At 39.8% G+C, this 12,027-nt stretch overlaps 1 protein-coding gene across 1 annotated transcript; it reads right to left on the bottom strand.

Annotated features, from left to right (window-relative positions):
• Positions 1 to 4,474: 4,474 nt before the first annotated feature.
• ube2m (ubiquitin conjugating enzyme E2 M) lies at positions 4,475 to 11,987 on the bottom strand. The gene is made up of 6 exons (XM_057328114.1): positions 11,485 to 11,987; positions 10,140 to 10,234; positions 9,426 to 9,464; positions 7,738 to 7,841; positions 7,231 to 7,294; positions 4,475 to 5,517 (listed from the first exon to the last, which is right to left on the bottom strand). Exons 1-6 carry the CDS (start codon positions 11,597 to 11,599, stop codon positions 5,377 to 5,379), a joined length of 558 nt encoding a protein of 185 aa, XP_057184097.1. The 5' UTR covers positions 11,600 to 11,987; the 3' UTR covers positions 4,475 to 5,376.
• Between the last annotated feature and the right edge of the window lie 40 nt (positions 11,988 to 12,027).

The raw sequence follows: 12,027 nt of genomic DNA, 5'->3' as shown, positions 1-12,027 counted from the left end.
TATCTCAGTTTGTGATTTGTACAACTGGATTTGTGCACTCGCACTGAAGGATTCAAGAAGGCCTAACTGTTGTGTTGTGTTTGCGGGAGAGAAAATAACATCTACAAGTTTGCAACTTCAAATGTGCTGAAACACATGTGTGGCCGACCTCTACAACTATAAGTTCCACTCTCACAGAGGCGCTCCGTTGTTTTGCATCATAGTTCTGCTCTTCGAAGTGAGTAGGGCATAGGCAGGGTTGCACATAAGTGGTGCGCAGGTGCGCATGCGCGACCAAAATTAAAAATGCGCTCTGTAAATGAGTTTAGACCGCTCATTTGCGTACTGACATGGTTGAAACCTTTTGATGCACAATCACTGTTTTAGACCGACTAAATGTAATACTATAGAGCCAGAAATATGACAAAACAATCTGAATTTGAATTTCGTAAATCTGAATTATTGACAAGTGTTTTTTAACAAAACTGAATATTATATGGGAGTTAAAATAGTTTTGAATTAGATTTTGATTTCGAATTTGAAGTTTTTTTACTTGAATATTGAACATTTGAAATTTAACACAATTGCTTTTTTTAAGGCAGAGTTTTATAGGCATGCATTTTCAAACAACATATTTTTTGCTCTGAATTCTTAGATTGCAAATATCCAGTTTTTTTTTAATACAGCCTCACGTTTTCAAGATGAAGAAGAAATTCGGAACATCAAATTCAATTTTCTAAAATTCAAAACGCAGAAATTCAGATCGTACAGACAGTAGGTCAGAGGTCGTCCACAGGGAAGAGTAGAAGATCTCGGAAAAGTCAAACGGAGCGCTTTGGCCACAATGGCCAGTTATTTGTTCTTATTATCCAATCAAACTCAAACATGCTGTTTTGGAGAGTGGAACTTCTTACATTGCAATAAAAAGGATTTACATTTTTCAAATTGCGACCACGCCCACAAGACTACACGGGTTGATCGTTTGTTGTTGCTGCAGCATAGCCAAGCTCATACCGCTGCAATCTTAGGCAGCTGCCCGGGATGTGTGCGCTCACTGCCTGCGTTTTTGCCTGCTGTGCCTCCACTGTTTGCGCTCACTCCCAGCGTTTGCTGTTGGTGCTTTTACCCACAGTGTGCTTAGTGCACGCTCGCTGCTAGCTGCCCCACTATGTGCTCTGGCTTTGAGCGTTTGTGGGTGCATATACATTTAATATATTAGACATGTATACAATTTTTATAAAGAACGTTTGTGGGTCCTGCAAAGTCAATGACTTACGTGGCACGCTGCAATAAAAGTTATGTATAACATTTAATGCTACAATAGAGAGAAAATGAATACACTATGTAAGCTACAGACTGAAATAATAACTTTTGTAATAAAAAAATTGTGTGTAATAGTATTGAAATGCTGTAACTTTGATCCAGGACACATTTAACGACCAGCTGAAACAATCTGGACACAACACACGTAAAGATGTTTTCTTATGACCAGAGCCGATTCCAGTCTTTGTCAGTCAGAGAGGAGCACACACCTAACCGCTGTGCCAGACCACTACACCACACATTCAACGACTGGACGTTCTGCTGAACCAACAAATCTATCGATCTATGTTATATTCCCGTTTTGTCAGTAAAGCAACCATGATGTTCGTGTTTTTGTATGGTTATGCACTTTCTGTTTCATGCAGATTAAACATTTTGATAATGATAACAAGAGAGCATTTATTCCTCAGGATATAATGTAAGTTTGTTGTGGATATAGTTCACTATAAATAATATGTTGAGTAATATATGACTGAAAACGCCATACCTTAATATCGAGGTGCATTTTGCTGCGTTCGTTTTGCAGGCTACTGTATAGTAGATAGAAAATGTGTTTATTTTTATTTCATTTAGACTGTATTCACTAAAAGGCATAAACTGATAGCTTTTTTATTTTGCGTTGACAATAGGCTATATTTATGGAGGTGTGTTCGTTTGCTAAATGAAAATCTTTTTGTTTTAATTGTACCTCATTGCTACTTGTACTTCATATTAATAAATGAATAAAAGTACTTTAAAACTGCAGTCTTTGTCATTTAAAAAATGTACATAGAAATAACACAACAATAGCTTTTATATTTTTCTCCTCATTTCTCTATCTCATAGTTTGTCTGTGTTCAGTCTTTAGCTGTGAACACATATCTGCCCAATATGAACAACTACTGAGCACAGCTGGGGCATTGTCAGCCATTATGATCAAATTCCATTCATAATATAGTGAAAATAAGATTTGATTAAACATGATTAATGTTTACGACTGGCATGTTGGCTGCACTGACAAAAAAATCATTTAGCCAAAGAATAGACAAGAGTACTATTACACACTATTTTTATTAAAGTTTTTATTTCAGTCTAAATGCAGTCTGTAGCTTACATAGTTTATTCATTTTCTCTCTATTGTAGCATTAAATGTTTTACATAACTTTTATTGCAGCGTGCCACGTATGTCATTGACTTTGCAGGACCCACAAACCCACATGTCTAATATATTAAATGTATATGCACCCACAAACGCTCGAAGCCAGCGCGCATAGTGGGGCAGCTAGCAGCGAGCGTGCACTAAGCACACAGTGGGTAAAAGCACCAACAGCAAACGCTGGGAGTGAGCGCAAACAGTGGAGGCACAGCAGGCAAAAACGCAGGCAGTGAGCGCACACATCCCGGGCAGCTGCCTAAGATTGCAGCGGTATGAGCTTGGCTATGCTGCAGCAACAACAAACGATCAACCCGTGTAGTCTTGTGGGCGTGGTCGCAATTTGAAAAATGTAAATCCTTTTTATTGCAATGTAAGAAGTTCCACTCTCCAAAACAGCATGTTTGGAGTTTGATTGGATAATAAGAACAAATAACTGGCCATTGTGGCCAAAGCGCTCCGTTTGACTTTTCCGAGATCTTCTACTCTTCCCTGTGGACGACCTCTGACCTACTGTCTGTACGATCTGAATTTCTGCGTTTTGAATTTTAGAAAATTGAATTTGATGTTCCGAATTTCTTCTTCATCTTGAAAACGTGAGGCTGTATTAAAAAAAACTGGATATTTGCAATCTAAGAATTCAGAGCAAAAAATATGTTGTTTGAAAATGCATGCCTATAAAACTCTGCCTTAAAAAAAATCAATTGTGTTAAATTTCAAATGTTCAATATTCAAGTAAAAAAACTTCAAATTCGAAATCAAAATCTAATTCAAAACTATTTTAACTCCCATATAATATTCAGTTTTGTTTAAAAACACTTGTCAATAATTCAGATTTACGAAATTCAAATTCAGATTGTTTTGTCATATTTCTGGCTCCATATTATACTGGATAAGATTTCCGTTTGTACTGAATGCTGCTAAAACTACTGATATCTCGTTTGTTCCCGGTGATAAACGGGACCTGGGTGTAAATGATGAAAAACGGAGTATTGGTGCTCCGCCTTTGTTGGTTCTGCTTTCGTGACTAGAGAAGCACGCGGGCGGCGCGCGCAGCCTCTGTGAATGACTGGACCTGCGCTGCGCTGCGCGTCTCCCAAAACACCGCTTCTCTTAAACTTTTTTTTAAACTTGACACTTGCACGCATCTTGTGTTTCTCTGCTATACTCGATCCCAGCTCCGCACCGCAAGTCTCCATGTGCGTTCGCAAGGGCACTTCCCAGCAACCTGCCAAAAACCAAAAAGGTTGTCGTTTTAGGTTTCAAAATTGGTGTAGAATATTAATATTTACTAATGTAAAAAGAAAAACAAGAAGAAATACATTATCATTGTGTTTTAAGTGTAATACAAATATAGTATTATCCCACTTTATTATTTTGTTTATTGTTCATTAAAAAGTAACTACTTTTATTTTTAATAGGTACATATAATTTGTCACACTATGTGCAATGTGAGCACCAAACCGAATCTCCAGGTGCTCTCTTGAGAACCAGATAGAAAAACTTATGTGCACCCCTGGGCATAGGGATAAACTAATGGTGCCGTTTAGCGTGTTGACAAGAATGTTTATATGCTGTCCTACTTGTAAGTCGCTTTGGATAAAAGCGTCTGCCAAATAAAGAAATGTAAATGTAATGTTCATTTCGGATTAGAATTCTCTCCCCCCCAGTGACTGTGTCTCATGATGTTTTTTCTTTTGGCCTGGCGCATGTTGGTGATTTCTAGATGACAGAGGCAGATATTATTGTGTGTCAGTTTCTTGCATGGATCATTTCTGCCTCTGTCATGATGCACAACTTGGTTCAAATTCTGATGATTACGATATCATTCATTTGTCTCGATGGTTTTGTAATTCCGAGATTACTCGTTTTCTTATGACTGCACATAAACAAATATAGTTATGTGAGCTTATCTTGCAGCTACTTTTGAGTTGTATATTTTATAATATTTGTCAGGAAGCTTAGCTTTTAAAGTTCAATAGTGAATATATTGTATTTTGCACAAAATATCCATCACACAACAAGTAACACACAAAATCCACGTCGCAATTTTTTCTCAATACAAAGTCCTTGATGTAGCGACACTTTGGTCAACTCATAATTGTATAAGTCAGATAAAACATTTTATTGATTTGAAACACAATCCGCTGTTGTCGTTTACACTAATCTTAAAATGCAGGCATTCAAGTCAATATTTTATTTAACATAATTCATATTGCAGTCATTGTGAACAGCCGGGATTTTAATATACACAACAGAACTGTAACAATTTACGCAACCATTCCATTCCATCCCTGCGCCCCCCCTCCCTCTTCATGAAAATCCACTCCCAACCACGAAAACTTGAATAAAACATATAACTCTCTCCCAATCCCACAACAGCCCGTTTGCATACGATGGTAACCGAGTGCAGTCCGTAAGTTTGTCAGGCCTTCAATCAGTCAGCGTTTTCTCCATTGGTCAAATGTGATACTCTACACGACTTGTTGTTGTTTTGCAAAAACCCAAACGAGTGACTATTTAACGCAGCTGAATATGTGCGATGCAAGGCGGGTTCCCCCGTCACTGTAGCCCAAACAACATCAGTCCTCATGCCTTCATAATGGAATACAAGAGAAGTGTAAATGATTTCAACATGTCTCTCTCGCTTGGTTCACGTCTGTGAGTGGGTGGGGGCGTTAAGTTAGCGTATGAAGCGCGGCCAAAAAAAGAAAAAGTGGGTACCAGCATAGTGGCAAATACGACCGAATTCTCTGAGCAACAATCACTGACCAGCCTTTCAAAGCCCATTCCTTTAGAACCCACCCGCGCTGAGCCTGTCCCGTGAGAAACCCCTGACCCCCCTCCCCCCCGCTTCTCCTCCGTCAGTGTGTCAGTCAGTATTTCTCAGCGCATGTAAACGATAAATGCATTCTGGGATGTAAGGGCCAGTGGACTCGAGACTATTTCAGACAGCGTTCAAAGTAGGTGGCACCCACGTAGCCTCCTCTCAGAGATCTCTGAACGTTCTGCTCGAAAAGCCTCCGGTTCGTCTGTAGGACCTCTGCTGCCTCTTTGTTCAATGGATCTTCAGGATTCGGCTCCTAAAATTGGGACACAAATTTGAACCATGAATACCAAGACATTTGCTTAGCAACCCCTGGCTGATTGGCTGAAGGCTTGGAGCTGACATTTCATTCTTTAGGCCGTCAGCGCTGCGCTCCCACTTTGAGTGACTGCAATTCAATACACAGTTGTTGTGAGTGATCACCTTAACTCCTATGATGTCACATTTCTTTCATCCTGATGGGCTCAATAAATAGTCTGACGAGTATGTAAATCAATCGTACGCTGTGACCTAGGTGAGGTATCGGAACAAACGTCTTAAGAAGGTTCCACACTGCCCGCAAATATTTGGTGCGAATGTTCGTTACAAAAACAACAGTTTCTTATGAAGACCTTCACATTGGTCGCACAAATGCAATTGTTTTTTTTCGTCCAGTGCGAAGACACGGGCCATGCGGTGGCGCCAAGCAGCAAAAACGGACTGCAAACTCTCTCGGATGAGGACACCGGCTCGAAACAGGGGGACGTATTATTATACTACTAATGTGTACATACTTACCTTTATTACTTGTATTTTTTCTTGATTATTGTTTTAGAAGATAATTGTCACACTGTTTGAGGTTGGTGTTTATCATATTTGCATACGGTATACACCATAGCGTAATGTAGTTAACGCCATAGTTCCCTAAGGACAATATGATTTTAGCGGAGGTACGTCATCGCTCTTTGTCGTTTCACTAGGTACGCCCACTTCCTGTCGATCATGTTTAGAATGAGATCACGTCGCTCTGTCGTTGGCGGTGTAAACGGGGAATTAAGGCCTGGGTAAAGTTAACTTTCCGTCCGTCCGTCTCAGTCTGACACGCACGAGCTCGACACATGCGAGGGGTGGGAGCTGCTGTTTCAGACATTGAGCCGGTTCCTTTTTGCCTCCATATTTATGCAATTACAATCCATTTGTGATTATCAAGCTCTTTTTATCTGTATTTAGTAAACAGATTTAAGTAAGCCTTGGCCAATGATGTTAGCAGTTTATTTTGGTATCTCAGCACTTGAATTGTGCCAATAAAAGTGAAGGAAGCAAATATAACGCGTATGAAGGCTTTCTTGAGGGCCGTTCACATTTTAACGATAACTATAACTATATTTGCGTCCACACCAGCGGATGAAAAAGATAACGTCATGTTTATTTGAAGCTTGCGCGCTGTAGTGTTCCCAGTCACTAAAATGAATGCAGACGACCTACTGCTGACGCTTACGTTTTCATTCCCGAACAGCTTTTCTCCAAAGTATGACAGTAAAAGCTGGAGGCTCCTTCTGAAGGTGCGATCGTGTCCGGGATGTAAAGCATGTATTTTGCCAGCTTGCTCAAGTGTTACGTATATAAGATCCCGCCGTAAATACGCCGCTTTCCGACTGCTACAGTCTTTAGTCCGGCATTGTGATCAATAGCCAAACATAATTCGCCAGAAACTGTTTGACGGGATGTTTTATCCTTCATCAGCTGGAATTGTTCTGAAAGTGATCCCAACGATTGAATTCTCTTTCAAACGTAGCTTTTTAGAGTTACAGTTATCGTCATCACGTGAACGGCCCTTTACACTAGCATTAAAGAAACAATTCAAGCTATCCTCTCGTCCTGATGTGAGGGAGGAGCATGCAAAAAACCTTTCTGAGCAAATGTATAAAAATGCCCCTCAATACAAGCAGAGAATGTGCACTTTAACCAAGAATCCAAACTTGACACTTACGAGGAACAGATACTGTAGTCCATATATGATGGAGTTAATCGTCAACACTGGCTTCCAGTCTTCTCTGAAACATAACAACAACTCATTTTAATGTGATGATGACTGAAATCTATTCATCTTACAGAGGACCAGATGATCATTTATTTTAGGATTACACCCTGATTATTCATGACACGATTGAACACTTTCTACCATATATATATATATATTGGTCAAATCACATGCAAATACACACCGTACTTTGTATATATATATATCTATACAGTTTGAGAAAATGGGTCTTGTAAGAAATATATTTTCTATACTTATATTGGCAACTTGCATAAACTTTGAATAAAAGAGGAGTGAAGTACAAGTTAATATTGTGATTCACATCAGAGCAGATTGATCCGGTTCATGTCTTGACTCTTTAATGAAGAATTTGAATAAATTCCTTAAAAACGTATGTAAAAATGTAAAATCTCTGAGGGCACTGTTGCCAGTTTTAAAGCAGGTTAAAACTTTTACCTTAAAATATTTAGACAGACATTTCCTTCAAGGTCAATGTTGGGGTGATAAACCATTGTTTCACATTTGACTTTTGGAGGGTCGTGAGGGTATCCCTGTCCTACCTGTAAAAGAAAAAAAACATTGAATTCTATATTTTTTGGTGAGAAAACTAAAAGCAACTGACAAGGAATTTGCAACAAGCAGAATTTGGGTGTAAATCAGGCTCCGTTAGACGACTGTCTTCTGTCTACAACGTGTTGTACTGTAAATATAGCATCAGTGCTAGTTGTGTAATGCTCTCCCAAAACTCCCCACTTTTTGTCATGGTAAAAAAAACAGCATGCAGATAAATAAATAACTATACATATACATTGTAAATGCAACAACATTGTGAAACGGGAGTGAAGTCACAGGTCAGCTGAAGTCAGAAGACTGAAGACACAGCTCATTAATACTTTGTACTGTGTCCTGTCAGATTTGAGGAAATGCACTAACTAAAGCCGAGCTGACACTACGGGACTGTGAGACAACTTGAATTGCTATGGCGCTTACACTACACAACAAAGTTCCTTCTCATCTGTCGTCGTCTTGTCATAGCTGCGCGCATACTACACAACGCATCGCAAAACATTCGGTGAAGAGGCGGTCCCGACCATCAGGGAAAATACGTTTAATTTCATCTTCTTTCCTCTGTTTACATCATCTGCACTGTGATTGGCTGGATTAGTTCCACGTGGTCGTTCAATCGCGCACACAACGAGATCACTAGGCGATAATATCAAACAGGTTTGAAAGTATCGTAGGGTCTGGGATAGCTCGAGACAGGTCCAGATCACGTTGCACACCTGCTTATACTGAACGAGCTTCGGCGACCGAAACGAGCACCGATTTGGTCGCGATCTGAAGGTTTTGTCGCAGACCTTGGAAATCTGTCCGCGACAGCAAAATCCAGCCAAAAGTCACGTGGTGTGAGCTTGCCATTAGATGGCATAGATTTGTGCCATCAATTATTGAATTTGTTCTATTAAAAACTCAAGTCAGGGGAGAAATGTGTGCAGGCCATTTGCAGACAAGGCAAGTTAGGCAAACAATATCTATTAAAAACAGAAGACAAAAATCTTGAATTAATCTATGAAATATAGGGATGTAACGATTCACCGTGAGCCGGTTGAAAATCGGTTATAATGAGTGACGATTCAAATCGGTTGAGGTGTGAACTGAATCGCAATACATTTTTTGAACAGCAGGGGCCGCTATTTTCACTGCAAACCTAAACGTGGATGCTGATATTTCTTAAATGCAAAAAAATCCAAGAAAAGCTCAGACAGTATTAGTTTGTTTATATTAAAGAGACTTTTTCTATTATTAATTTGTTATAAAATTGCAGTTTAGTTTTGTTATTTTAAATAAAATATTATTTTATTATACAAAGAAACGTGAAGCATTTAAGAAATAATGCAAGGGAAGTTGTTCATTTCTAATTTGTTTCAACTCATTTTGTAAAAATAAATCGTGAGTAAATCGTGAATAAATCGTGAATAAATCGCATCGTGAGATCAGAATCGTGACTCGCATCGCATCGTGAGCTGAGTGAATCGTTACATCCCTAATGAAATAACAGTCAGCCAAAGGCGTTAAAAGAAGAGGACCTCAAGCTCTTTGTGCCAGCAGAAACACCTCAGCATTCAACAATGTCAAGTGTTTACCTTAAAACTGAAGACAAACTTTCCTCCTTTGTAGAATCCCTGCAAAATAAACAGAGAAGAGCACGAGTGCATCTAAATGTATGTATATCGGATACTGATGTTTCCAGCATTTGTCAAGTAAGCTCTGGATTTAGAAACACAACAGAGATTTCCTTGAAGCACATTTAACACAGAACACTCACAAATCTGAGACGAGTAAAAAAACAAGAAAACAAAATTCTTCTGCAACATGATATTTTCCAACCAATCATCATTTTAATTTGAAACAATAGAAACTTCTCAGTGTTACAGTTTCACAACTGAAAGTTGAAATGCTGTTTTATTTCTATTGGCAGCTATAGTTACACACTTTCCAGGTCTCTTAAAATATAGCTTATTTCTGTGTACTCAAAACACTCAATGTGCTTTAGAAAAAACATTGTTGTTTACATTCCAATCATGAAGACAAATGAAATGATAAATGATGGACACTTTAGTTTTGACTTGAAAATAAGCAAATGCTGCAGATCTCCGGATTAATTATAACAAACTCCTCATCCAATCACTGCAAAGATTCACTTAAAATGTTTGTCTGTGGGATGTGCAAGTGACGTGCACGGCCACACAACTTACAGAAGGTCAAATAAAGCCCAATAAAATGTCAGTTTAAACACAGCAGAAGCATCTGAGCATCACTCATTCTTGTGAAGAAGAGCGAGCGAGTGAGAGTCAAACCTCATCTGGTGATATGATGAGTTTGAAGTTGAGCAGGTCGTCCTGGTCCGGGAAAACAATCTCACATGTCTTTGGAAGATTCAGCTCATTGATGTCTGACACACAAACGGAGAGAAACATTAACACCATTGAAGAAAAACTTTGGCTCTGCGAATCGAACTCTTGACGGGTTTATTCAGAGTACCTTTGGCAAATCACACACTCTGATGAGAATTTTCCTCACCACCAATAAATGTAAAGGTGTTTCTCATCAGATCTTTGCCGTGTTGTGCGAGATGGAGGTGAAGGAGGCAACACTGTCAGGAAGGGCTGCTTTGTTGAACAGTGTGAATGTCCAAAACACTGTTAGACTTTAACAGCCTGATCAAGCAGATGAGCTTCACTCTTCACACCGACAAGACGAGCCAGCAGGTGTTTGTCAGACAGACCACACCGAACTATGAGGACATGCCTGCGTTTCAATGTGATGTGCTCGCAAAAAAAAGGACGTTTTTTGCCTTACAATTTATAAACTAGTGTGCACCGACACGTGGCCAAAATGAAGCATTCAAATCACACAGCTTCTCATTCTGCCCTAACGGATCAACATCTCTATGGCATCATTCTGCACTTGAGCTTCTCCGTTCTCACAAAGAGAGAGAGAGAGAGCCAGGGTATTATTTACTACACCAGCTGAAGAGAGGATTCGAGGGTCACTTTCCATGTTCAATAAAAGGGTGTGCTAAATGAATCAATGTAAAGCACAGATTCACATGTTCTCTAGTATGAATGAACTGGATTGTGTTTGTTGGTTTGTAGTGCAGTCGGCTTCTATCTTGTCGTCTAGCTTAGAAACATGAACATCGACTGTGAACTCGTTTGTTTAGAGGTCTGTTTGGCTTGTTCCCGAATGTAGATTCAGGTGTGACTTTGGATTTCGTACGGAAACACACACTTATTAAACGGATTCATTCAATGCTGTTTGTTTGTGTACGTACTGTAAAGTGAACACAAACATTGAGTGGGTAGGCCTCAATATTTTGAGTGAAATTACTCACTACTGACATTCACATTGCTAGCTTTTATCTCCGAGAAACCTCGTAAGAGTGAAAACGTATGACTTTAGATGTCTAGAGGATGAAAGCATGTTCAAACCAGCTTGTCAGAATGAGATCAGATAGTGTCATGTAAACATTAGCTCGCAGGCTAACAGTGCAGCCTCAACTCTCTTCCTTCACTTCACATCGCCTCCGCGAGAACACGGACAAAACTCAAAACAGCGTTCACGTCGCGCTGAATGTGTCTGTAACGTTAAGTGAAAGAAATGACTGTTTCGTGGTGTTTACGTGTTGTTTTACTGTCGTACCCTTCTGTATCCGCAGCTGGGCCGCGCTCGCTTTCTTTCCGCCGACTCCCGCTCGCGTTCCCCCGGCAGACTCCTCGTCCTTCTTCTGTTGCTTCAGCGAGAAAAGCTTGATCATCTTCACTCACTTCTGTGCTCAGAAAACAAGCTCAAAATCAACCGAACCCGAACCCTCAGATATCGCGTGTTGTGTGTGTGTTGCTGTGTGCGTTTCACAGCAGCTGTAGAGAGAGAGAGAGAGAGAGAGAGAGAGAAAGAGAGAGAGAGAGAGAGAGAGAGAGCGCTGGTGCTGGTGTGTGTGTGTGTGTGTTAGCTGCTAATGTTAGCGGAACATTATAGAGCACTGTGTTCTCACTCGCTTCTCACTTTATTCGCTGAAGAACATGCACAATAAACACACAATAGAGTTGTGCCTCTGCTCTCTGGATTTAGACGCTATTCTCGGACTATACCACCCTATTCTGAGTCAATCTGACTCTTTTCTTACTTCTTTCTGCCTCAGTTGCATTAATTTACCTCGCTGAACTTTACGATATTTCTCCATCT

This window comes from Triplophysa rosa, unplaced genomic scaffold (genome assembly GCF_024868665.1).
Source record: "Triplophysa rosa unplaced genomic scaffold, Trosa_1v2 scaffold36_ERROPOS532353, whole genome shotgun sequence".
NCBI classification, from domain to species: Eukaryota; Metazoa; Chordata; class Actinopteri; order Cypriniformes; family Nemacheilidae; genus Triplophysa; species Triplophysa rosa.
Note: the sequence above shows the minus strand (reverse complement) of the source record. Positions and strands in the feature narration are given on the sequence as shown.